At 32.7% G+C, this 26,826-nt stretch overlaps 2 protein-coding genes across 6 annotated transcripts; both read right to left on the bottom strand.

The window, feature by feature from the left end:
* Window positions 1-6,862: 6,862 nt before the first annotated feature.
* LOC108345255 (abietadienol/abietadienal oxidase) lies at window positions 6,863-16,059 on the bottom strand. 2 transcript variants are annotated; one of them, XM_017583842.2, is made up of 10 exons: window positions 11,618-16,059; window positions 10,522-10,804; window positions 9,746-10,070; window positions 9,495-9,644; window positions 8,941-9,180; window positions 8,715-8,798; window positions 8,502-8,580; window positions 8,043-8,164; window positions 7,810-7,937; window positions 6,863-7,185 (listed from the first exon to the last, which is right to left on the bottom strand). In XM_017583842.2, exons 2-10 carry the CDS (start codon window positions 10,752-10,754, stop codon window positions 7,083-7,085), a joined length of 1,464 nt encoding a protein of 487 aa, XP_017439331.1. In that variant the 5' UTR covers window positions 10,755-10,804; window positions 11,618-16,059; the 3' UTR covers window positions 6,863-7,082. The 2 variants fall into 2 exon arrangements, with proteins under 2 accessions (XP_017439331.1, XP_052723030.1); XM_052867070.1 differs by having other exon boundaries at window positions 10,522-16,059.
* A 293-nt stretch (window positions 16,060-16,352) lies between these two features.
* LOC108344773 (uncharacterized) lies at window positions 16,353-21,723 on the bottom strand. Of its 4 annotated transcripts, none has more exons than XM_017583262.2 (5): window positions 21,516-21,723; window positions 20,350-20,512; window positions 19,819-20,200; window positions 17,628-18,274; window positions 16,353-16,812 (listed from the first exon to the last, which is right to left on the bottom strand). In XM_017583262.2, the coding sequence occupies exons 1-5, from the start codon at window positions 21,595-21,597 to the stop codon at window positions 16,698-16,700; spliced, it is 1,389 nt and encodes a 462-aa protein (XP_017438751.1). In that variant the 5' UTR covers window positions 21,598-21,723; the 3' UTR covers window positions 16,353-16,697. The 4 variants fall into 4 exon arrangements, with proteins under 4 accessions (XP_017438751.1, XP_017438752.1, XP_052723031.1 ...); XM_017583263.2 differs by having other exon boundaries at window positions 20,350-20,509; window positions 21,516-21,722; XM_052867071.1 differs by lacking the exon at window positions 21,516-21,723 and adding an exon at window positions 21,331-21,509 and having other exon boundaries at window positions 20,350-20,509.
* Window positions 21,724-26,826: the final 5,103 nt, after the last annotated feature.

Below are 26,826 nucleotides of genomic sequence, written 5' to 3'. Positions count from 1 at the left end.
ATGCGGTTTATTGTTTTAATTTGTGGGGGTAAACGGATAAATAGTGTGAATGAAATGATTAATTGAATTTTATTTTATTTTTTGGTAAAATTGGAATTGACAAACAGGGAAAGTGTTTAAAAAGACTGGCATGAAAAATAAACTTGTCTTTATTGACGACATGTTTATATTAATTGGAGATACTATGAATAATGTTTTATTTTATTTTAAATTGGGTATAAATATAAAAGAAAAAAAATGTTTTCCATATTACATTATTGATAATAATATATTTTTTATTTTTAAAAGAACTATTTATATATATTTGATGGATAAGAGTATATCCATCGTTAAAAATACCAAATATAAATTACATATTTATTGAGTATAAGAGAAATAAATAAGTTTATAAGTTTACTTTACATCCCTAATAAAAGATACTTAAACCAAGGAAATAAATAAAATTATAGTTACTTCATCGATAAATTTTAAACGTTTCAATTTTCATATCTTAAAACATTTTTGTTGGAACAATTAGTTTTTCTTTCATGTCATCTCCTAAATTTGGTGAGACGTAATAGAATATAGAATACCTTGAAAAATAATAATAATAATATAGTATATTAACTAAAATTAGCATCGTTAATATAAAAAAACTGATGAAAGAATTTATTTAATCTATAAAAAAAATTTAAATAACTAAAATAAAAACTTTAATCCGAACAAGCGATATTAAAACCAATAAATTTAGGAATGAAATTATATTTTATTATGTAGTTTGTAACATCTCATTTTAGAAATATAAAATTATTGGAATAAGAGTTATAAAGAAGATAACTTCCAATAAACTTGAAATTTCAAGAGAAAAAAATCTATGCCTTAAAAATAAAAGAAAGGTTTAATGTCTCTTTAAGTCCCTATTTTCGTTCAGAATTTCAAATAGGTCCCTTTCTTGTTCGACGTCTCAATTGGGTCCTTATTTTTGTAAAATTGAAACAAATAAAGACCTTCCGTCAAATTAGACATACGACGTTTAAATTGGTGTTATGTAGCATGCTGAGGGTATTGTTTTAGATGATGTGGCAGTTTATACATAATTATGATGTGTATTTTGTAATTTCTGAATTAAAAGATCGAGGATAAATTGGGAAAAAGAAATTAAAAACGACTCTTTTCTCTAAAATTAAAGGCAGCTCCTTTCAAATATGCTAACATTGATTATATCTTCATCATGAAGCTGGAAGACCAAACACAAAAATTGGCACTCTCAGAACTATGTTTTTAACACTCTCAAATGGAATCATTCATGCTAAACTTCTACTTCTAGTTATGTCTAGGTAGATAGCACATGCTGCTCAGCTCAGATGGCTCTTTTGCCTGCAAACTCTCACTACTTCATAAGAACATTCCACCCACTTGGGCACATGGGCGTCGAACACTCTCAATTTTGTACAATCAAAGTCCTCAACCGGAAAAAAACATGTTCCTTATTGCAAATTTCTAGTTGATACCAAAATATCAGAAAATCGATTCATTATCAAAAGCCCCAAATCATGCCTAGATCACTGTTACCACATGGTAACAACAATCTGCGAACAGCTAAACAATCATGCTAATTTCCAAAATAGCATACACGATCATTCAGCGATACAAAATCAGAGATCGTATAAAGTTCTTCCATCGAAACCAAACTTACAAAACGAAACGAAAAAAAAATAAAGAAAAAAATATTGGCGTTGCAAAGGTCGTGCCCGGCGCCCATGGAACCTTCGCCGGAAGTCGCGACTGCGGGGGAGGCGGCGATGTCGTTGGCGAGGAGCTCTATGTTGGTGGCGGTTTTCCTCTCAGCAGCGAGCACCGACCTCCAACGCGCCCCTGGGTTCGAGGACACCATGAAAGCCGACATCGAAACCTGTGATACAACTGCGAACAAGCGAAGAACCCACGACGTAGCGTATAAGAATAAATCTCTTCACAGAAGTAAATATCAAAATGGGCAAAGGGAAAATGGAAAGTGAAAAGAAAATTTCAAAAACCAAAGAGAAGAAAGGAAAAACCATTACCAATTTTCCTCAGATTTCAATTGCAGAGAAAGGGTTGCCACGAAACCACTGCTTTTTTTTTTCAGGAACCCTAATTTCGCATTCCTCAGTTGCAGAGAGGGAAAGGAGCTGCCATTAATTTCTTTTTCCTAATTTGCCCTCAATTTTTTAATTCAAAAATTATAGAAATTATAAAATACAGGTCACAATTATTAATAAACTTCCACGTCATCTAAAACAATACCATCAGCATGCCACATAACATCATTTTAAACGTCCGTTTGTCTAATTTGACGGAAGGTCTTTATTTGTTTCAATTTTACAAAAATAAGGATCCAATTGAGACGCCGAAAAAGAAAGGGACCTATTTGAAATTCTGGACAAAAATAGGGACTTAAGGAGACATTAAACCTAAAAGAAACTATCTATACTGCTGCCCCACCACCAACCCCTATGGTGAGACAATTGGAAAGATGTTCTTCCTGAGTTCACACTTATTAAAGTGATCATCGCAAAAGAGAAAACACACATACAAAATAAAAGCAAAAGTAATGGTAGACTAACGATAAAACAGTTTAACATAGAAAAATAAAATTCAACATATACTTTCAATCACATAATTAGTAGAATATCTTCCACCATTCACACATATCAAAACATCTTTCCCTTTCACCCCATTGACTTGGACTTGGCCAAACCTTTACAATATAGTATAAATGTCAAGCCATGGAAGGTTCTGCACTTGTGTGGTGGAATAATTGACCCACTCAAAACTGCCACATAAGGTTAGTCCTTAAAACATCCTTTGCCACCATGAAGAAAGGCCTCAGGCTAGGACCTCCTACTTTTCTCACGACATGACTCACCACTCTATAATTGAGCATGAATGATCATCAGAGTGTTAGGATAATCCCATATCAACTTCTTACAATTTATACTATTTATACACATGAAACCCCTGATAAGATATTCTTCCTTGGAATTCTCTTTTCCAACCTTGAAAACCATTTGAAATCATACATATGTCCATACACTTCACATTGAATACCAACATATAACATCACTCATCATACATTAAATAATAGAAACACCCATACAAGTCATTAGAAATCACACAATAACAATTTTCTTCATAGCAACATGATACTCCCACTTAGGTAGAGAAAACAGCTTTGAAACCCTCACCAACAGCTCTGGAAGGTTCTAAAAACCCCAAAACGACCTAAAGAACATCCAAAATGGATACTCGAAATCCCCAATTTGGTATTTCTAACACCTGAAACAGAAACCAAAAGTGGTACGGTAGCGCTCAACACCCAAAAGCTACCCCTCAGCACCAGAGCCACTCGAATGATGGCGTTCAACGTTGGTGCCCCTAGAATGGTAGCGCTCAACGCCTGGTTTGGGCGCTCAGCGCTATCAACAGAAATTTACCCTTTTTAAAATATTTTCCTCACTTTCCCCACAACTTATAAAATCTCTTAAGACCCTCTAGACCTTAAGAAAACTATAAAAACATTGTTGTAACTCAAATTTACCACCCCAAACCTAAATTAAGCTCTTTAAGCTACCAAAACACATTTCTTCCTCTTTTAACATTCAATCCACTGCACAAGCTGCATAAACTAGTTTTAAATGACTTGATAACATACCCTAAACTCTCCAATTCAACTCAGAATCACTCCCTTAGAAATCACTACCCAAAACCCTTTATTTGGACCAAAACCATGCAAAAATACACCCTCACAACCCTCTACTACATAATACAACAAAATTTTACTGGTTTAAAGTCTCAACAAGTCCTAAATGACTTCAAAATAGTCCTCATACTTATGCTTTTCTTAAATCACTATTCTCTCAAAAACTCACCTATCAAAACCCCCCAATCCACTCTAGAGCAGTAGAAAAATGAACTCAAGTGCTCTTTCTCAATCTAAATTCATAATATAACTATTTTAAAACTTAAACCAATTATACTAGACCCTTTACCAAACTCCAAATTTCTCTTTAAACTAATTATTTCAAAATTTGACATATCAACACCCATCAATTTAAACCACAAAGTAGTAACTCAACCATTTCTCTTCATTCATCTCCAATAAAGTTTTGCATTTACTACCATACCAATTTCAATATACATGTACCCACACAATATACATACATACATATAGACGCAAGCACACATCATAAAGTACAACAATCACTTATTCACCTAATTTATCATATCCAATTTATCATGAACCACATTAAACACATCAATAACAGATTCCAAACTTCCTACTACATATATGAAAAATGAAATTAGCTTCCCTTACCTCTTAGAAACTCCGGCTAACTCTAGAGAACTTTACTTTGCTCCCTCCTCTCAAAGAGATCAAACAACATCTACAGGCCTCGAAAACATGATCAAGGTATACATTAGAATCACTAATCAATAGAGAACCTAAGATACATGCGATAAAGAGAAACTTCACACGCATTGAAGAACGTGAAACTTAGAGAAAATGGTAAAACACTAACTTACTCTATTTGAGAAATTGATCGGGCATACTTGAAGATCTCACCACAAGAATCACACAAGTGGTCTCTGATCTTCAAACAGATGAACATGGTATAAGAACCCTTGGAGAGAAGACAAAGGATTTTAGAAAAGTGGGGTCTAAAGGGATGATGTTATTGGATTTAATTCATTTCCGTTCATATATGTGCATTTATGTTCATATATTTGTATTTTGTTTTTATATTTATATTCTGTTTTTATATTATTTTAAACAGCTATATATATGAATTGTACTATTTCTTTATCATTGAATAAGATACACATTTTTCATCCTTTCTTTTCTCATAACAAATGTGTTTTAAAATAATAAAACTCATTTATAACAATTCCTTTTATATTAAAACATTTTAATATTAAAATAATAGAGTCTTATTATTTTTAACTCACTACCACTTATAAAATACTATTTTCCTAGATCTTGACGTAGTTCTATAAACAGAAGTTTGTATTCCTAAAAAAACTAGTGTCGTCAAAATGGGTTGAAACCCGTGAGCCAACCCGGCTCACCACGGGTTTGAGCTGGGTTGGGTGGGAAAAAAATGATAGTTTCCATAAATAAAATCACCTACCTTAGTTTCAATATTGAAAAATTTTAGCATCAAGCCGAGACTAGGGTCGCGGGTAGCGTGTTTTTTAATACCCGCTTATAAACGGGTCGGGTGCGGGTATTATACTATCCGTACCCACAGATATCCGCTACCCGTAAAAAATAAAAATAAAAATTTAATTTATATTTTATTAAGTTAAATTTAATTAAAATTAACATTAATTTATATTTTATAAGGTTAAATATAATTAAAATTAAAATTAAATTTATATTTAATTTAATATATATTATATTTTATATATTTTTTGTAATTTTATTTAAGTTTTATTATAACATTTTATAAAAATATATTTTTTTTAAATATTTGCACGTATCCGCGGGTATCCACGGATATCCGCGGGTTTTAAAATATACACGGGTATTTTTTAAGCAGGTATCCGTGCGGGTAGCGGGTGAATTTTTTTTTGTCGGGTCGGGTTGCGGGTAGGCACTATCTGTGCCCGACCCGACCCGTTGTCATCCCTACCCGAGACAATATTACTCATATATGCCTCTTAGATTTATTTCTAGCACACTAACACCTTAATTTGAAAAAAGAAATAGTAGAAGGAATTACAATTGGATTTTGAAATCTACTATGATTTCTCATCCTCCAAATCATCCAAATAATTGTAGTAATAACAACCACTTTAATCACTTTAAACAAAGGACTACAAAATGACTTGATAAACTAAACAACCAAATCCAAATAAGAAAACTACAAATCTTGAAAAGCTTCCTTTTAGTCGTGTCCATAACCATATGATAATAGAACAATGAAAGAACAGATGAGAGAAAAATTCAACATTATTACCACACAAAGAACACATAAAGCATACAACCACCTTTTTTTTATTGAACTTCCAAATCAATAGGTAAACAAACGTACAACAACTTCTAAAGAACCAAAGTTTTAGCTCGTGGCTTCTCATCTAACCAAATCAGATTTCCCGAATCCACACTCCCATACCAGAAGAGTAAAACTTTTTTGTAACTTTTTGAGAAAACACTGTCTAGGTCAAAGTAACAACGAAGTATAACTTTATTACATCAAAATAAGAAATTCTAACCAATTTAGATATATAAATGTCACAACACCAACAATCATTATAAATATTAATACAACCAACCTTACCTAGTGTCCAAAAAATATTTTCAAGAGAAATATCATCTGCATCCTTAATACCATGTCAAATTGATGAAAATTTAAATAACATTTATTTCTAATACTTTAAGTTAAGCAATCGAATACGTATGAGTTCAACTCAAGTCATTCTTCTATAAGCAAAACTCCCAAACTAAGCGTAAGATAAACTTTATTCTCTAACTCAATATTAGTAACTTGCAAACTACCATTCACCTCAGAACCACATAAGATAGGTCCATGAACAATTCCAGTTTTTGTGTATCTTAATTCTAAACAAAAGTTTTAATCCATTGTTCCACCTCAATTTATTACTATTATTATTATCATCAAATGTTGTAACCTACTACATTATAGATTAATGAGAAAGACTAATATAATTAACGGACTTCAATTCAAAAATTTATTTGATACTTATCAATTTCATCCATACTAAAGTAATAATCTACTCATTAAAAAAATAATAAAGGTACTTTTTGATTTCACAAAAAGTAATGAACATTGGACTTTGGAAAAAGGAAAAAAAAACACCCATAAACTGAATTGGTGTATGCTATACAACCTTTTAGGAGTAATGTACATGTTACAATATAAAAATATAATTTTACATTCATATTTTATACATGGCAAGTGACTGCAGAATTTGAACTCTGAAACATACTGTTGTTGGCGAACTGAGATAGAACTCAGCAAAAACAATAGCCAGAGAAAACAATTACTGAAAATTAGTGAAGAACTAGGGTTGATTTTGAGGTGAACTTTGTGCATCTTCTAATCTGTCTCATCCTGTCTTCTTGTTAGACAGATTTCAAAACCATTCACCAAACGAGCAGAGGGAAAGAAGGACATCCTATCTTCCTTCATCTGTGTCCATCTGTTGATGAAAACATTCAATCAATCAGCTATGGTTAAGTTTGCTAATTTATGATTAAGCTAAAAATTATTATTATTATGAGCACTTAAATGTCTTTTAACGCATTCTGTATTATTATTCTACAAAGTTGATATAGTGCTTGAAAATAATAGATTCTGGTAGTTTGAAAGAGAAGGATTACCAAAAAACTGAGACGTGTGTAGTAAGTAATACTTAACAAATAAGTTACTAAACATGTTACTAGTATTTCTCCTTCACTCAAGAATGAAGATAGTATGAAAAAACTGTATTGTTAACACTTTTCAAATGATTAGCAGCAGATTTGTAAATACAGATAGACCTTTTGGTACATTCTAATAGTAATTAACAATATTTTTATTTTAACTATAAGTGAGAATCATTATCAGTAGTAAAAAGTTGTGTTAGAAGGTATATTTTGATCTTCATTCTTAGACAAAAAGTGAAATTTGCAAACTTTTAGGTGAAGGAGTATTAAGATGTAAACTTTATATCTAATTCAACTTTACAAAATCAACTTAGAAGATGAGATTTACAATCATCTATATATTAGAAATTCATCTTATCTTTACTCGATGTAAAATCTCGAATAAGAAGGCACAATACCTGTATGTAGTAACAAAGTAATGAAGAAAAAGAGCAATTTGAAGGCGTGCCAGCTCTGCTCCTGGACAGAATCTGGCACCTCCACCAAATGGTGCATAGAATGGACTACTTCTCCAGTTTCTCTTTTCCTGCATTCAGACCATAAAAATTAAGAAAAAAATAAAATACAAAATAAAGAACTATAGAGTACTTAATTAAATCAAGAATGCATCAAAATGGTATGAGAAACTAACCTCATTTTCATGTTCCATCCATCTCCAAGGATTGAAGTCTAGAGCTCCACTGTATATTTTCTCATCTAAATGGACTGCTGAAAGAAATGGAACCACAAAGCACCCTTTGGGAATAATGAAATCTGCTCAAAAACAGAGAAGTTTGTGTTAGATAAATTGGCTGCAATAGTACTAGAATGTATCAATGGTAAGTTATTAACCAAATCAGAAAAGAAAGGTTTAGAATCTAATTGGTCTCTTACTATCAATATAAAAGAGTTATACTCTTGTATCAATGTTTTGACAGACTATTATTGATTGCTTTTGTTTTATCATTAAGATTGAATCATTGACATTGAGAGAATGAAATTTAACTGATGAATGATAAAGTGTGAATATATATCAATGAATGTAAAATGTAACAGAAAAACTATTGTAAGACTATGCTTATCATATTTACACATACTCAAAATTTTGTACCTTGGTATTGAACGTCTTCTTTTGCTTCTCTCATTAACCAAATTGCAATGCCCCCAAGTCTCAGTGTTTCATCAATGACCTGTTCGTGAAGACAAGAACAGGAAAACTTAAATAACCCACTATTTTCTACTATTGAATATACAAAAAAAATTTAAATTTACTCTAAATAAGTAGAATTTAAATTTGTCAGACAGTGAAAAGCTAATCACTTACACATTGAGTGAATGACATTGCTTTGTAGTCCTGCCATGTGAGCAATTCATCTCCAGAATCACTCCTCAGTGAACTATGTTCTTCCTGTTCAAGGAAAAAATTTGTAAGAATTATTGAACAAATTCTTCTTCAGTTTAAGTATAACTCAAGAAATCACCTAATGATAGTTTCATGTATCAAATAAACATGCAGGAAAAAATTTCAAGACTAGTTGTGCCATATATACCAGCAACTGCTTCATGGCTCTAGGACATTGAGTAAGGAAATAGACTGCAAAGAGCATTGTTTTGGTTGTTGTTTCATTTCCGGCAAAGAGAAGATTGATAATGAAGTCCGCAACAGCATCATCTGGCAAGCTTTCTTCCTCTAGCAATCTTCCAAGTACACCACTGCCTTCCATTGGAGCACCCTTTTGTCTGTGTTCCTCAATGATCTTGTTTATCTTGCTTATGATATTCTCCCTTGCCTGATATCCAAACAATGTAGATTTCAATACCATATGACTTGACAATCTCATATAATCATATTAGTCTTAGAATTGTGTTTTATAAATGCAATTTCATTACTAGACTAATGCCTAATAACAATCATAAAAGGAAAGAAGGGTGAGAAATGATAAATTTGAATACTAATGTTCTTGAGTTCACTCATTGAAGGAAGTGACAATGAGAATGATAATATTCCTCTTTAAGCCATAGTTCAAAAATCATATAACTCTGTATTTTCTGTCTGTCTGTATGTATATATATAAGTATGACTTTAGAAATTTAATTGTTGTACCTTCATAGCAGTGTGGTATGCATATCCAGGGATGTTGATTGGAATGGATAAACAACCATCAACAAAGTCAGAAAACAACTGAGCCATTTCATTGACTTGAGACTCACTTGAAACCCCCAATAGTTGATTAACCATTAAATGTATAGCCACCTGAAGTAAATCATGTAGATATGAATTGAAAATGAGCCACATGCAGTAAATACTATGGTAACCTGACATATAGAAATGCATTATCAGTTGAAATTACTTACTTTCCTACAAACATCTTGGAGAAGAATGACTTGGTTGTTGTTAAAATTGCCCAAAGTTTGGACCATGACCTTTTGGATATCATTCAAGAAGTGGAACTTAAGCTTCTCCAGACGCATCATATTGGAGGCAATTCCATGTAGCTTCCTTTGTTGCTCTCCTTGCACTGTGATCACACCATTTTTTCCAACCAAATCTCTGAAAGATTTTGGGTAGCTGGAAATGAATAATCTTCCTTCATTCTGCATTACAAAGCGGTTGAAGCTTGGATCTGCTGACACCACTGCCCATTTGCCAAATAGGCTGCATGAAAATATCTTACCATACCTGTGCCAAATGAAGGTTCCATCTGTCAGATTGGTTTCACAAATGGATTTTTAGCTTTTTGCAAAGTATTCCCTTAAGAACAACTTAGTTTTCAAACTAAGTGAATTCTAAAGAATGACCCTCTTCAGAGCATTTTTCATACAGAAATAAGCTTACATAACAGAAATTTTTCGTATTGTTTTCCTATCAGAGTTTTATATCAGTAACCTGTGGTAACATTTAATGTAGGTCTTCATTAGAAAATAATAATACTAAAAGTACCAAAATGCTTCTAAACTTATCCTTTCGTAGGGTCTGTGATCGGATTAATCACCTCTTACAAATTGAGAAATTAGCCTGTTAAAATTCTTGTCTAACTAGCAACTTAAATTCCAAATCAACCAAACTCAACTATTTCAAAAGCTAGAATATGTAGCACTTTTTGTTGAGGTGGCAAATTGGCAGTAAATACCTCTTCACCATTTCTTCAACAAACTGAGGAGGATGAGAACTTGCAACAGCATTGTACCAATTGATGCTGTCTCCAATCAAAGGCCACCCTCTCCTTCCTGGTGGTAATCTGCATTTTCTTTTATCTTCCTTCCCTAACTTGAATAGAATTATTTTTGCAAATATGGCCGTGACCAATATCACTGAGATCAAAACTAGCCAAGTTTCTGAAATATTCTCTCTCATTTTCTCCATGAAATAAGATGCAGAGAAAAAGAAATCACACCTCAACCTGGCAGAGAAAACTGCATATTCATAGTGAGCCAAACATGGTAATCATTTGTCAATGCAAATCTGAACTATTTATAGAGAAAAGGAAGAATTTATGAGGGCGAAACACGCATAGTTGACCAAACTTAAGAAGATCTGGTAGGGCCATGTTAACTTAGTATTTTACATCAATAAATCATTCCCAGAATCTATTTTATTAAGACAAGTTTGAACATGTACCGATACAACGAAAACTAAATAAAAAAAGTTGTGTTGGAGAACTATAAAATTCCACATTTAACAAAGGAAAAGTGTACATAAACATAAAAGGGTTGAGTTCAATTGATTTTAAACTTTTTGGACAATACATCTCCCTTACTTGATATAAATCCAATCAAGTGCGGACTCCTATTTGGCCCATACAATTTCTTCATGTTAACTTAGTATTTTACATGAACAAATCATTCCCAGAATCTATTTTATTAAAGCAAGTTTTAACGCGTAAACATTCAAACAAAATTAAATAAAAAAAAGTGGACACAAGATCACAATCTGGCTGCATTATTTGGGGAATATGAATCCAATTTTTTGTCTCGATATGCAATCTAAAGGATAATCATACGTCTACTACGCGGCTACCCCATAAGACTAAAAACTTTTACTATATATAATATTTGCTGACTTTTCACAATCTTACATCCTAACAACCAAATGATAGATACTATGAATCTTTCTGGTGTGAGAACCACACAAAATTGATGTTTAAAATTTGAGCAAAAGATGAGACAGTAATTTTAATACCAAGTGGTAACAAAACATTAACATACCCTACCAGAAAGAACAGTCACCTTATAACTCTGCTGATGAAGTAATATGTAGCATTCAAGAACTTGCTGTGTGTTCCTTAGAGCATAGAAACATTGAGGAAAGGAAGAAGGTGTGTCTTGTGATGCTTTCAAATTAGAATATATATAAGGAAAAGGGTCACTTAACTGGTCCAAAAGAGAGCTTTTGGTGTGCATTTAATAGTGTCATGAACTCATGTTCAAATTGATGAGCACAAAATAAGGAGCATAATGATCAACTAGTAGAGGTTGTCATCAAGAAAAGTTAGCTAGAGTTTGACTTGCCCTTCTTACGCTATGCAGTTATGTAGCAATGCGTTAATCAATTTGCCACATTCCAGTGACGCAACACTCACCTTTTGTGAAAGAAAGAAAAGAAATCATCTGAGAAAATATTCTAATCAGAGTATCATATTACTTGCTGCTATAAATACTGACAGACATTGAATAGGTGTGTTCCCTGTCATATAGAATAGACATAATTTACAACCATCAATTAGTGTAGGTAACTATAAGTAGGAGCCACAACTCTCATATCTATCAAATTTAAAACTAATAAGAGAAAAACAGTTTCTTTTTCTTTTCTGGCTTTTATAGGGTGCTTGGATGAGAATACATGTTCCAACTATACTGTCACTGAATGTATACTTACAAGAATCTGACAACATTTTGACCTGTCTGTTCAAGAAAGAAGAACATTATTCTTAAGAAGTGTTTGTCAGATTCTTGTAAGTACACCATGTTAGGATTGTTGTTAACAGAAGTTTACTGAGAAATTACTTCAAATGTTCAAACCACAAGCAAAACAACAAATGGTTTTCAACTACACTATGATGCTATGTAATTTTTTTAAAATAAGTCAATTTTATAATGAAAAATAATAGCTTTAGACGACAACAATAACAAGAATTATTTTTTTATTAAGTACATTTGACTGCATGAATCAAAGAACATCATATATTATTTGTTGTAAAATATGACAACAGAAAACATTCACTTATAAATCTTTGATGATATATACTAAAGGAAATAATGTGGAAGCTAGTAGAATTACTATTACATTATCTAAATTGGAGATAAATTCTTTCTTGTTTAATTTTCATGACTTTGTCATATGAAAAATTTGTTTCTATTTCTATGTTGATATACATCAAATAGGTGAGGGCGTAATTAATGTTTGAGTGTTTAAAAAACACATAAATACATACTTTGTGTATGATAACGTGCAGAAGTTTAACATGAAATAAATATTTTTAATTAAGTGGTAAACTTTATAATATAATTTTTATAAACGACAATAAAAATCGAAATTATGTTTTCATACTGTTCAAAACTTTTACTTTTGAGACCTTGATGAATTTTATAATATAAATACAAGTACAATAGGACATAAGAAAACAATATTCTAATTGACAAAGTTTTTTCACTCGTTACAAGTCCATTAATTTATTTGAATTTAACCAATTCCAAAATAATTACAAACTACATTTTTTATGACCTTTAGTACTGTAGGTTAATTTATTGATTTATATTTAACTAAGCTTTGCCACGTTTTAAACTTATCTAGTGAAAATATTAGAATGTGGTTTTTGTATGTATAGCAATTATGTTGCCTCATTATTATTTAATGGATTTAATTAATATGCAATTTTCTACATAACTAAATGCAATAAATATTTAAGCAGCAAAAAATATAATAAAAAAAATACTTACATTTCAAATACATACATTATAACCAAACATATGGAAATATGAAAACCAGAAACCTGACATCCTTTCATAGTTAAACAAGGAGTTTAATTTTAAGATTATATGAAAATTTTTAATTAAATTACATATGGTATATACATGGTATTTGTAATTTTTTTTCTATGTTTTCACTGTACATTGTGATTTATAGAAATAGCTAATCCTTTAATAGGAGGAAAGATTGGGTTTCTTAGGTGACAATTATGGGTGTAATGGAAATGGATGGGTTATTATGGAGCCACTAAATGGACCAGTCAAAGTGGTAAAGACTTTGAATCCTAATTTTAAGGCCTTTTTCCAGGAATGAGCACCCTAAAGCTATGCAGTAAATTATTTAAGCATTATAAATGTTTAATGCTTATTGGGTGATTGATGTGAACTCAATTATAATAAATAAATGCCAGCAACAGCCAGCCATGTAATGCAACACAATGCCAGTTATGTCAGCAAACTAGGGTAGCTTGCTTCAACACAACACAAAATAAACCAAAGGATAATCACATATAAACTTTATACCTTGATTATCAGTCATTCAAATAATTGCTTCAATAAAGTAAAAAAAAAATAGTATTTCCAATCCGTGTAAATAATATTATGATGAATGATTATTATATTTGAAGTACTTTTGTTTTGAATTATGAAATTTGAAGTTTTTGTCACAATTTTATTTTTAAAAAAATGTTTTTTATTATTGAAAAAAATACATATTTAAATGACTCTCTTACTTTCACATTCCTTTTTAGTTTATTAGTATGTAAAAGTAGTTTTGTCCACTGTAATCTATAATTGTCCTCCTAACACACTTTTAATTTTAATTACAATTTACTGAGAACTATAAAATTACAAGTGAAATTTATTAACCCACCAAATCAAATAGCAATGTCTTCATGTTGATTCGGTTCATTTTTAAAAGTGATTTCTATTTGATTGTCTTCATTTATGCTTATCTACAACTCGATTAAATTACTCCTATGCTTTAAGAAATGGACGATATTATAATCAGTGTAGTTACCAACAGCCACAAGTCACATTACTATCATCATTAAGAGCATTCCAATGTTTTTGGGGGAGATAATATGAAATGTTGGTTAATGAACTCAACTGAGATGCTAGAATCAGATATTAAATTAACGATGCTTTTATTTAAAGCAGTTGAGAATTGGCGTTTCTTGTTTGCAGAAGCCACCCCATTAATTTTATCACACAAGCATCTTGCAGGGTTAGAATATACAAATAAATTACTTGAGTTATAGTTATCTTGCAATACCAGCCAAGAGCTGTCATTCTTAAATTTTATATTACAATGTCTGCTGCATGATGAAATCAGTGACGCAGCAGTTTTGTTTGCCACAAAACATCTTACATGATCTGAACATACAATATTCAATTCAGGCAGGGCATAACACCAGAAACATTAGCCTCTCATTTCCAGGCAATTTATAAATCCACACCTTTGTTGCAACATGGATATTTCTTATGAATTTCTACTAGTTGATAAGATTTTAAAAAAGAGTTAATAATTATAACAGCTTATGATGAAACAAACACATTCTTTCTTACTACCAAATATTTTTTGTCGCTAGACTAAATGACATTTTTTTACATAAAGAATTCTCCTTAAAACTAAGCCTGAGTTGTTTTTTTATTTTATTTTATGTTGTGTATATAAGCTCCCACCATCTCCTATGCTGTTTTACCTTTTTAACCTTGCAGATGTTCATCCAATTTGGGATAAAATCTCTTTTCTTTTTCATCTGTGTTTCTGCATCTGATTATTATGGCTGTTCAGAAAAAAAGCCACACTAACAAAGTGGTGTCTAAAATGATAAAGGAGAAATATATCAGTTCCTAAATATAACTTATTTCATATTTTACAATGCTTTAAAAGAAATTGATCGCAGATACATATTTAAATACTAACTTTAGAAACAAAATACAATACAACTTGCATTGCAGGCCTTCATTGTGACATCATGATCTACCATATGGGAGCCCTGCAACTTGCAAGCCGTCATTGTGACACCAAGATAAGCCATATGAAACCTTTTTCACCCACTACCCTAAATTGTCTCCATTACAATTATTTATTTAATTTAAATTGGGTACCTGTGAGTGCATTAGATGTATCCATGCAGCAACAATCTCTTTCTAACATATACCTAACCTCGAAATATCACATTATCCTTGCTCAAATCGCAAAGGTATTATTACATAGAAAAACAGCATTTGCATAAAAAAATATATCCATTGCCATTAATGAATATAACACAGTTGCAGGACTAATTTCTATTGAACTGTCACTTCGTTTCATTTGTGTCTATGGATGGCAAAGAGCCAATCAAACAATACCCAGTTTTACATGTAACCCGAATTGTTGTGCTCTACCCAGATAGCATGGAAAAAATTATATTATATTGCATTGTATTAAATCATATCATCTATTAAAAAACGCATAGCTTTACATGTCATTTATAACCTGAAAAGTCTTTCTGTCAGATACCAAGGAAAATACATAATATAAAAGGAAACAAAAAGTTGCCATATGGTAGACGGTCCTAACATAAATGTTGGACATTACATTCGAATCTGATGCAAATCACATGGACAAAGATGGAATATAAAGGATAAGACTAACTTCTGATTTAACTCTAAGTTACCGTAGTTTCAATTTCTAATCACAGCAATTGGTGCTCATGCTTTGCAAGATTGGAGAACATAAACATATTTTGGATTGAGGGTAATCAGTAGTATACTTATTGATGGAAATCAAAACAAAATTTCAAAAACCCTTATAATTTCTTCAATTTTGGAGTCTTGTGCCTAGAGGGGGAGGGGAGGGATGCGGTCCTTGAAAACCACTTGGTTATTCTTCTAATGCTATCCAAAATACAAAAGCCTCATCATCATAAACTGACCTTGGCTTTCTTTCACCCTTCTATTCTGCTCCTCAAAATTCATATATGAAAACATAATTTGAGTAGGGGAGAAATTTGAAAAATCGAGCATTTCCTTTGAGACTCATTTACAGTGGAAAGCTAATTACCTAGACTGGGAACTATAGTATTGATCCCCTCCCGCCCAAAATGGGGGCCAAGGGAGCAGAGGAGCTAGAAACTCATGCGCAAATATCTTACAAATAAGTCGAGCAGGCAGCTTTATCATAGCTGAACTCAGCTTCAAAACCTCTGGAAATGTCTAAGGATAGCAAAAAAGGAGAATAGAATTTGCAGGTACATAAAAAGAGTTAGGAATCCCATGAATCCTATGCATACCGTCTAAGATGCACAGTAAGATTGAGATCCTTACAACTTGCACCATACACTTTCATCAAGCTTCACAATTTTTTCCAGATATTTAAGATGCCATTAGCAAATGACTTGACATTTCCCCACAAAGTTGATTTTTCTGAATAGACTGCAACATTGTTATCCTTGGTATTAGGGATGTCCCTGGATATTTGCGGGAAGGAAAGCAACTTTAATATCACACAAATTTGCGTCAAACAAAATACACATGAAAATTGAAAAAATAGAATAATATAAGGAAACACATAGAAAAGGCAGGAAATTTTGCACAAGACAGATATGTTCTATGCACATGCACAATCCATGAATGCCTATTTCAGGAAGAATAGACATAAGTTCCAAAACTCAGAAAACAACATAATCTATTTATGAACAACGAAGATGTACCCAAACCTGGTCCCAATGCTTCAACTTATATGTGTGCATAATTTTAATCTACCTCAGATGTATTTTGCACATAGAAGTGACTTGTTTTTCCTTAGTAAATTTCATTTATTAGATTTTATGACTTCTATTTCATTAACATAAAATGATGCTCTCATGTAAACTTCGTTGCACCATTTCACTTTTAGACTTTAATCAAGACTAGGAGATGTTATTCTCTGAATATTCTCCTGGGTATATAATAGGATGATGTGGGTTTCAGATTGTGTATTAGCTTATTGTACATGAATAACATTAATTTTGAAAATGTCTACGAGCCTGTTCTTTGGTGCTTCTCTACATCATTGTTTAAACTAATATTTAATTTCAAATTTCTTCATCAATGTTTTCTGCATGAACACTAAGGAGTGTCCATGGAATATTAACCGTTAGACTACGTCTATCCTCACCTTACTAAATTAGGTACCATTCCAATGTTATTCACTAGTTAACTAGTGCTGGTATTATTCAAGTGGTAATGCAAATTATAATAACATTATATTAGCTATATATCTATAAAGATATGAAAAACTCACATTTTGTACTCATCCAACTCTGAAGACTTTTGCGGTTGCTCTATTTCAAGCTTTGAACCATTGACAGCCTCTTTGTCTTTTGTCTCATACCCTGCTTTCTCAAATGCTGAATGGTTTTCCATATCAACAAACTTAGAATCGTGGTTCTTACCTTTGCTGCAACTGCTTACAGATTTTTCAATAAAAGGAGCAGAAAATTGGTTTATTTCTTCTTTTAGAGGGTGCCTTTCTGGGGTAACAGAATCAGAAGAACTAGATAAAGCTTCACTACACTTCACATCATTTGGCACCTGGAGACTTGAATGGGGAAGCTCTCTAGACAGGTCTTCCAAATCAAGTTGCTCCCTTCTCTCGCAATCTGCTTTCTTAATGCACTTTTCATCCAATTTTTTATGATTTTCTACATGAACAAAGTCATATTTGTGGCCCCGAGCTCTATCGTAACCAGTACCATCATTTTGACTAGACAAAGGAGAAAAATGATGGCTTTCCTCTAGTAGCAGCTGACTTTCAGGTGCAAAAGAATCAGAACAACTAGGGACAGCTTCCTCTGTCTTGATATCATTTGGCATATGGAGACTTGATGGGTAAGGCTCCTTAGAACACATTTTCACAAGATTACTTTCAGGTGCAATGCAATGATTATCCTGTCATAAAAAAGAAGGAAAAGTATGAGTAGTGCGAGAAAACTGCTTATTTTCTGTACATAATAAAAGCATATTCAATCAATGTTATTAAAAATAAAATTAACAAAAGTGAAGATTTAAGGAGCCAGATCAAAAAGGTGAAACTACTGACTACCCTGATGAAAAAGAATGAGATGCAATTTGAAATGTTTTGCACAATTTATAAGCACAATACATATTTGTTGTCAAGTAGATGATGAAGGTTATGCAGTATGGCAGTGGCATTAAATCTAAAGCTTTAAAAATTTGTGGCCAGTTTAGTAAGGGGTTAGAAATAAGAGTGAAAATGTATTCATAATTTTACTACCATAATGGATCCATGAATTTGTCACCCCCTATGTTTTTCACTACACCAAACTGACCAACTTTATTTTAAATTTGGTTTTAAACCTTAATTCTACGCCCTAGTCAGGCTAAAGATGCCCTTGGTGTGGCTAAGAAAACTTTGACAAACTAACAACACTCCAATTAAGGTTGAGCCGTGGACTGAGGTCAAGCCTACAATACCTCAGTTGAAGCTGAGTAGATAAGGATTGAGCCACCGATGCCCCAGTTGTGCCTGAGTAGACACCATTGAGCCAATAAAACCCCATCTAAGGTCAACCCAACAATGCCATGGCCAAGCCCAATTGTGGCCAAGCAGATTACTCCCCATGCAAGGACAAGGCGACAACACCCAAGTCAAAGCTGAAACGACAATGCCTCGACCAAGTCTGTATCAATGACATCAAAGTCGAGGTCTAGCCAGCAATGCCCCAATCAAGGTTGAGTAGACTTTAATCAAGGCCAAGTCAATGACTCCCTAGTCAAGACTGAGCACTGACTCTGTGGCCAAGGCTAATCAAAAGATTTCTCAACCAAATGATGCTTTAGGATGAACAGTCTAAGATTTATTAAAACCAAAACAAATATCTAATCCATATCCAATTAATTGGATTGATTTTAAAATCCAAAATTTGGAGTTGGACATGAAACTACGGGTACCAAAGCAATCCATTTATCTATCATCCATCCTGTCCATCCACATGTAAATCCATCCAATCTATCCATTGCAAAAGTATGAAATGTTGATAAAATCAAATTCGTCCATTTAATTTTATGGATAATTAATTATTCATCCTCATTTCTCAAAATCAAATGGATCCTTCTATCAACACTTATCAGATGAATTATCCAACCAATTTTTTCATAATTAAGTATTTCATGAGCTTACCTTTTTAAAAAAATTTCAAAATATTTTTAAAATTTGTTTACGAAATTATTTTTGAAACTTAAAAAAAAATATTAGCCTTTCATGTAATGGATATCCATTCATGAAAACATTGTTAATCGATGGATTGAATTGGAATTTTATTGAAACGGAGTTGAAGTGATTTGATTTGGTTATGGATTTGATAATTTGGATATTTTGCACACCCTTAACAAAATTCATAACCTAATCAAGTAAACCTACTATATATAATATATTCATAACAACTAAAAATCGCTGTTAATGCAATGCTTACTGATGTAGACATGATTTCTACTTCTTCAAACAATCTCCTCTCCCCACACGAAGTACGTGTCTCTCTCTTTCCTTCATGATGCTCATATCCAGCGTTCACAGTCTCCTTGTAATTCAAATCTACAGATTGAGAACCATATTCGATAGCATTGTATTTTGCAATCTCAATATTACCAGATGAAACACTCGCAGACTTGGTGGCGGGGTGTTTACTGTTATCAAATTGTTTTTCCACCAAAATCTCATCCACACTATTTGAAGAATTTGTTCTAGACTTGTATTCTAATTCCTGAATGATAGCCCGGACAACATAAAAACTGCCACCAACTTGTTTCTGGGCATCTGATATTGTAGGGAATTTCCCAGCATTCTCTGCTCTATACCTACATGTGAAAATAGTCAGAAAAAGTCAGGTATCTATGATGTGAGCATCCCTGAATAATTGAAACACCGACATGCCAGCATGAAACATAGTGCAGGAAAGCTCATAAAAGAAACCAAAGCTTCAACTACAAAAGAAATCAAGAAATACTTGTTCACAAAAGACTCCACCATAGCTATTCTTTCATGTCTTGGAACCCTTTTTGGGCCTTTCTGGGCATCCGATGCCTCAGAAGGGACAGTAGCAGCATGTGACCACCCATGCCTGTGGACTTTAATTGGATCGACAGAATAGCATACTTCAAAGGATACTGCTGTCAAACAACACAGTAGATATATAATCAAGTTATTCAACAACAGAATCAGTATCACAGTAACTGGTAATGCATTACAACCACAGTTCCAAAGAAAGGCATTGGAAAACAATAATCAACACTGACAACTAGAAACTCCAAAAAGTCAAAAACCAGTCACATTGATATGCGTCAAGTAACACCAAAGAATTGAACAAAAAAGTAAGTAAAATTACAGTAAGCATCAAGAAAAGTGCTCCCACTTCCCCAAAAGTAACAATCAAGAGTTATACAATGGCAGTAACGAGATTTCAACCTACAACCTCATGCAAACTTCCCAGAAATCTAAGCACCAAGACATACTCAATATCACACATACAACAATAGTGTCGTATTCTCTATCCGAGGTCTGCAACATGGATCATACATGCAATTTGGCAAGATAAAGCTCCAAGGATTATTATTTACCGTGAGATCTCCTTTGAAAACTTCCACCAAGTATTATTTATTCTACCCCTTCTCTCATGACAACTTCGCGGAACTAAAAGTCATAAAACAGCCTTCTTTGTAAAAACTATACAAAATCACAAGCTGTTCCCTTTTCCTTAAAACACTCTAGAGACCATTCCTCTTGCTTTAAGATCATTATCATTTAATCTCCCAACTTCTTTTTCCAAAGAAGATAAACGCCAAAAAAGAAAAAAAAAAACAGAAACCTTAACAGACATGAGAAAAACACGACAATGTCATAATGCCATTGACCCCAATCCCGCATTCTAATTCAGTTTCTAGCCAGATTAAACTTAACAAGGCACCAAGCCAAACTCATTAAACAGTACCTAAAATATTACTGCTATTGATTAGTGAACACAGCTTCATTTCTGTAAGACCGTAAAAAATCTTACTTCTAAAAAACAGCAAAAAAGAGCATAATACTTGCTATTTGACAAAAACAACAGAAGAATGTTACTAGAACATAGATAGAGACGAAACATGAGAAGAAGATGAGAGGGGAGATAGTTACAGTGGTTGGGTTTGGGAATAATGTTGCGATTGGCGCGTAAGGAGAGGCCTTTTGTGGTTGCGATCAGAAGCTTCTTCCTCATCTCATCTGTGTGCTCAAAGAGAAAGAGAATGAGGGTTTAGGGTTTTGCAGGTTGTTTCATGCAAAATCCAACGGCGCAGAAGTTTCGCTGTCCCAGAATTCAATTAGCGTTTTCTACAGGTGAGCACAATGCAAAATTAATTACACTCAATTAATTATGTTAAATTTTTTTAGTCTAATGTTATTTAAGAATAATGTTTCACGTTAAAGTTATCATTAGTTATAAAACATTGTCATCTTTTTTTCTTAAATAAGAATTAAATATACTTTTAATCATAAATTTTGGATATAAAATTGTCAGAACCATTAAAAACACACCCAAACCCCTCTGAACGGACGCCAGGTGTCAAGTTAAGGGGAGTCAAAAATCAGATAGTGGAATGCAGGTGTCAGCAGAGGAGCGGACGTTTGTTTTAAACAAAACTGAGTTTTTGAAAGTTTACGTCACACTCTCTGCATGCATCTTCTTCTCCAAAACTCTGATATTTCTCATTTCTCCTCCTTCTCACTAAAAGCTCTCCCTTCTCTCTACGAAATCTTACCTTTGCTCTTCTCCGATCACCGTTCAGGCACCGTAGAAGCATTTCCGGCGTTCTGAGCTTCATTTTGAACCGAACAATTTCGAGTTCTGAACTGGTAAGTTTCCTTGTCTTTAGCCGTTTGTTCTCTAGTACATGCAAATCAAGTTCTGGTTGCATGCTGTCATCTTGTCTGAGCCATTGTTGGTTTTCTGTTGTTTGATTTAGTTCGAAGAGTTGTTGAGCGTTGAGAGTAGAAGGATTTATAGTCAGACGAACCGTACTTCTGTCTCTAGGACGTTCGTTCACGCTCAGAGGTAAGGGAAGCTTATCTAATTTAATTGTATGTTTGTTTGTACGTTCGATGATAATGAATGCATGTTGCTGAGTTGTTGAATGTATATAAAGTATGAATGTTGATGTGCTTGTTTATATGGAATATGATTATTTACTATGATATGGATTGTATGAAGCATAAAAATTTATTATGATATGAATTTATAAAGTTATGAAATTATGTATTGATGAGTTGAAGATAAATGAGTCCTGGATATGAAATTTCCCTATGATAATGTACGTTCGTCATTGAACGGTCATTGACCGTTCGGTAATACTAGTAACCTTGGTTAAAATTGGATTCTTTCATTTGGAAAGAACCCTCGTTGAGGACGAGCGTCTTCGTGTGGTAATACTATACTTGAGGGTTCGGCCAAGCGTAGTTGTATCTGAGTATTCTGTGATAAACTTAAATTTTGTAAATATATGTATTTGTATATTTGAGTTATTCCTAAACACTATTCCAATAGTATCTTATTATATTTATCAAGCTTTCTATTATAAGTTTAGTAGTGCTCGGTCTCACACCAAGCACTCGTAATGAGTAGTGCTCGGTCTTATACTAAGCGCTCGTACTTGTTTCTTGTATGATCTATCTTGATGAAAATAGCGTTCGTCCAACTTCAATAGAATTTTCCCTCTACCATGTTCGGTCATTGACTGACATTAGGTTTCTTTATGTGAATTCTTCTAAGTATGGTTCTTTAAATGTCTTGACGTGTTTACATTCATTGGTTCCGGCCTAGAGTCTTAGTACTTGGCAGGGTCTTTTCGGTGTTCGATTGAAGCTCTCAAGAGTCAGTTCATCTAATTGGCTCACTTTGCAAGTAATGCTCGTTCTAGTCGTTCTTGTGACATATAGTTGTACTCGGTTTCTGTCTCAACCTGACAGTAACCCTCTCGGTCTTATTCTATATTGGAACGGGAGACTTCTCTGTCTCGTTCCAAGTGTTCGTCCTCGTTTGGAGTGAGGATTGAACGTTCGGTATCGGGTGTCCTTAAGAATCCTTGAACAAAGATGGAATTTAACTGATTGGTAATGAAAGATGAATTTGAGAAGACTGATAATGAAAGATGAAGAAAATATGAGATGAATGGAATGTTGTGGATTTGAACGAGCGTTCCAGGGCGGAACGACTCATGGATGATTATTGAATTTGTAAAGTATGACTGTGGGCATGCTAAGCTGGCGGTTCATCCTGATGTTTCGTGAGTACTCGTCCTCACATAGAGGAAGGTAGGTCATGTGTGGGAACGGTAGGAGGCCCTAGTCCTTAGGGGTACTTTGGACAGATAGGACTAACCTCGGGTGGCAGCTGTTGAGGGCATCCAGTTACTACATCACCCGGGTGCACGAACGCCTGTAGCTACACAGATTTCATACAATCCGGACAGTCAGTCTAGTATTATGATTTGTATGAAACGTATGATGAAATATATCTTGTGTGTTTGATTGTGTGAAATGAATGTCTATACATGAATTAAATTACATAAGTTTACCCTGTGTTTTCCTGTCTTGTCTTGTTTTGTACGTTCGTCCTTGTCATTGCAATGATCATCCTTGTGGATGTGAGCAGAAGGAGACGAGCTACTAGAAGAGGCGCTGGAGGAAGAAAACCTAGTTGAGATTGAAGTTAAGACCGAACAGTAGGACGTTCGGTTAGTAGTTTAGTTTTATAGTATGGTGGTCGTTCGATCACCTTCTCTTTTTATTTTTGTATGACCGTTCGGTAATTCCTTTTGTAAACCGTTCGGTCAGAATTGTACCTTTGTACAATTTTACTTCCTCGTTTTGCTTTGTAAAGTGTTCGGCCATAAGCGTACGTACTCTTTAGTGTAAGACTGATCTGTATTATTATTTAATGTGATTATTCTATTATATAGTTTTTAGACTGTATTTTTGGGATGTTACAAAAATTAAAATTTATCATTCTCCCAAATTTCAATATATTTTATTTATCAAATTTTAAAAATAAACTAAAATAATTTTTTAAACTTAATTGTATTAACTTTTTTAGGTTTGTTAAACTATATTCCACACTAACATTTGAGTAGGATGGAAAGAGCATAGATAATTTGAAATACATTTGACATATAAAAAAAATCAAAAAAATCAAAGTAGTTGGATTAGAATAACTATATATATTCATTTCTAAAGTTTTAGAATCAAATTTGAAAATAGATGATTTCCAATTTAATGTCAAAATTTAATGACTATATTTAATCCCTAAAGTAATTACTATAATAGAGATACTATTGATAAGTGGACTTTTTTTAAGTTGGTCTAACCCACAAGATTTGAATCTAACCTATATGAGTCTCGTGGCCTACGTCAGTTTGTATGAGTCAGTCTCAAGTCAAGACAAACAATGTTGGATCACGCATCGGATGACTCGGCTCTTAGGTTAAGTTCACGCATCGGACTTAGGTTGACTCTTATGTCCGAATCGGTTTGGTTAAACCTTCGATTTAGGTTGACTAGTCTTAACCCTCTAGTCTAATCCAACTTTCTACCACTCTCTAGCTCAGGTCAACTCATCTCGACCTTCGACTGAGCCAGCTCATCTTAACCTTAAACCTGGACCAACTCAGCTTGACTTTTAGTTCAAATCAACTCGACTCGACATTGAGCATAGATCGGCTCAACTCAACCTTTGACTTAAGCGAACTTAACTAAATCTTTGGCCTAAGACGATTCAACTCGACCTTTTGCATGGGCTAGCTCGACTTGACCTTTGACCCATACTAACTCATCTTAACCTTCTGTTCGAGTTGAAGGTATTGTATTTAAGAGTTAATTAAAGTATTTTAATAGGAAGAACCCATTTTGATCTTAACTTTAATTGACTTTAAGAAAGGGCTTTGAGGTAGGGACTTTTTTAGGCCCCATGTTTAGTGGGCAATAAAATGAAGGCTTGTTAAGGTGGGTTGGACTGGTCCATGGGTCATGAGTCAAATTGATAGTCCTACTAATAAGAGAAATGTTAAGTTATTAGTAACAATGTTACATAAACACAACTATATATTGGTTTGTGATTCCCCAGTTGAAGTCATGCTTTTACTAGAAGTGTCAATTTAATGGTTGAGAAGAGTCAATATGGGTGAAAGGTCGAGGTAAATCAATCTAAACTAAAGGTCTAACTGAGTTGGTCAAGGCTAAAGGCTAAGATGAGTCAACTTAGGTTGGAGGATAAAGAAAGTTGAATCAAGTCAAATGGTTGAGATGAGTTGATTCAAGCTGTCAAGCCAAGTCAACTCAGATCATAAGTCCAGTCAAGCTAAGAGTGTCTTTTATATTAAAATACTATACATAAAAAAGGTAATAAACTATAACTTTGTTATTAATACCAAATAAACTTATTTAATATGAAAACTAACAATTATTAAAAAAACAAAATATATATTGATTTTTTAAAATAATAATTATACAGTTATAAAAAATATATATTAAAAACATAGAAACTACTAAGATATTATATTGATTTATTTGAAAAATTATATGAAATCATTTATTTTATTTTTTTTTCTTAATGATATAAATACTTCAAATAAATTAATATAATAATTTTTTTTTCTTTTTTTATTATATGTTATTTTACTTATATATAATTGCATGTCTTTTCTTTTTTATAATTGATAATTTTTTTATTAAATCAATTTATACGTCATTAATAATAAATTTATAGTTTGTTAATATTCATAAATAATGTTTTAATATAAAAAAATTTATAATATAATATCAATCAAGATTTTTAAATAAATAATACTAAAATAATGAATATAAAATAAAATTTTACAAAAAAACACATTTGTATAATCAAAGTTGTGTAAATAGAGTATAATCTCGCTATGATATAAAAATAACTTTGCTTCATGAATTTCAATCCTAGTTGAATTTAAAAATGGAAGAAAAAAATTAAACAAGATGGATTGTATTAAACAAACAAATTTGTGTCACACATCTTTTGCTACGAATGAATAAATCAATTTGGCTAAACAAAACTTCACTTGAATAGTCAAACATCATTTCACATAGGAAGATGCCACCATAAAGTTATCTTTAGATAATATGACTTTTTTTAGAATAAATTAAGAAGGGCCAAAACAATTTCTTTTATAAAAATTGTGACTAATGGGACTAAAATCCTCTATTATAAAACTTGAAATAGAAAGTCTATTTGGTGTAGCTAGAAGAAATCAAGATCTTATTTTGCAACAACATATAAGGAAGAAGACCCAAAAGCCTATTGATTTAAGGTTTTATGTTGAAGGTGATATCAATCTCTTATGTGGTTTGGTTCCGGTCTCATTTTATGTCAAATTTTATTCGTAAATCTCCTTCTGAAGATCTATCAATGGTATTAGAACTAATAGTT

The sequence above is a fragment of the Vigna angularis genome, chromosome 8 (genome assembly GCF_016808095.1).
Source record: "Vigna angularis cultivar LongXiaoDou No.4 chromosome 8, ASM1680809v1, whole genome shotgun sequence".
Classification (NCBI taxonomy): Eukaryota; Viridiplantae; Streptophyta; class Magnoliopsida; order Fabales; family Fabaceae; genus Vigna; species Vigna angularis.
The sequence above is the reverse complement of the archived record's forward strand: the minus strand, read 5'-3'. Positions and strand labels throughout refer to the sequence as shown.

Coding starts and splice junctions, on each gene's coding strand:
- LOC108345255 (XM_052867070.1), bottom strand. CDS start 10,754: ATGGAGAAAATGAGAGAGAATATTTCAGAAACTTGGCTAGTTTTGATC. Junction 10,071..10,521: donor GTTGAAGAAATGGTGAAGAG/GTATTTACTGCC, acceptor CATTTGGCACAG/GTATGGTAAGATATTTTCAT. Junction 8,799..8,940: donor GAGCCATGAAGCAGTTGCTG/GTATATATGGCA, acceptor TTCCTTGAACAG/GAAGAACATAGTTCACTGAG.
- LOC108344773 (XM_017583262.2), bottom strand. CDS start 21,597: ATGAGGAAGAAGCTTCTGATCGCAACCACAAAAGGCCTCTCCTTACGC. Junction 20,513..21,515: donor TATTCCCAAACCCAACCACT/GTAACTATCTCC, acceptor GTTGTTTGACAG/CAGTATCCTTTGAAGTATGC. Junction 18,275..19,818: donor TAGAAATCATGTCTACATCA/GTAAGCATTGCA, acceptor TTTTTATGACAG/GATAATCATTGCATTGCACC.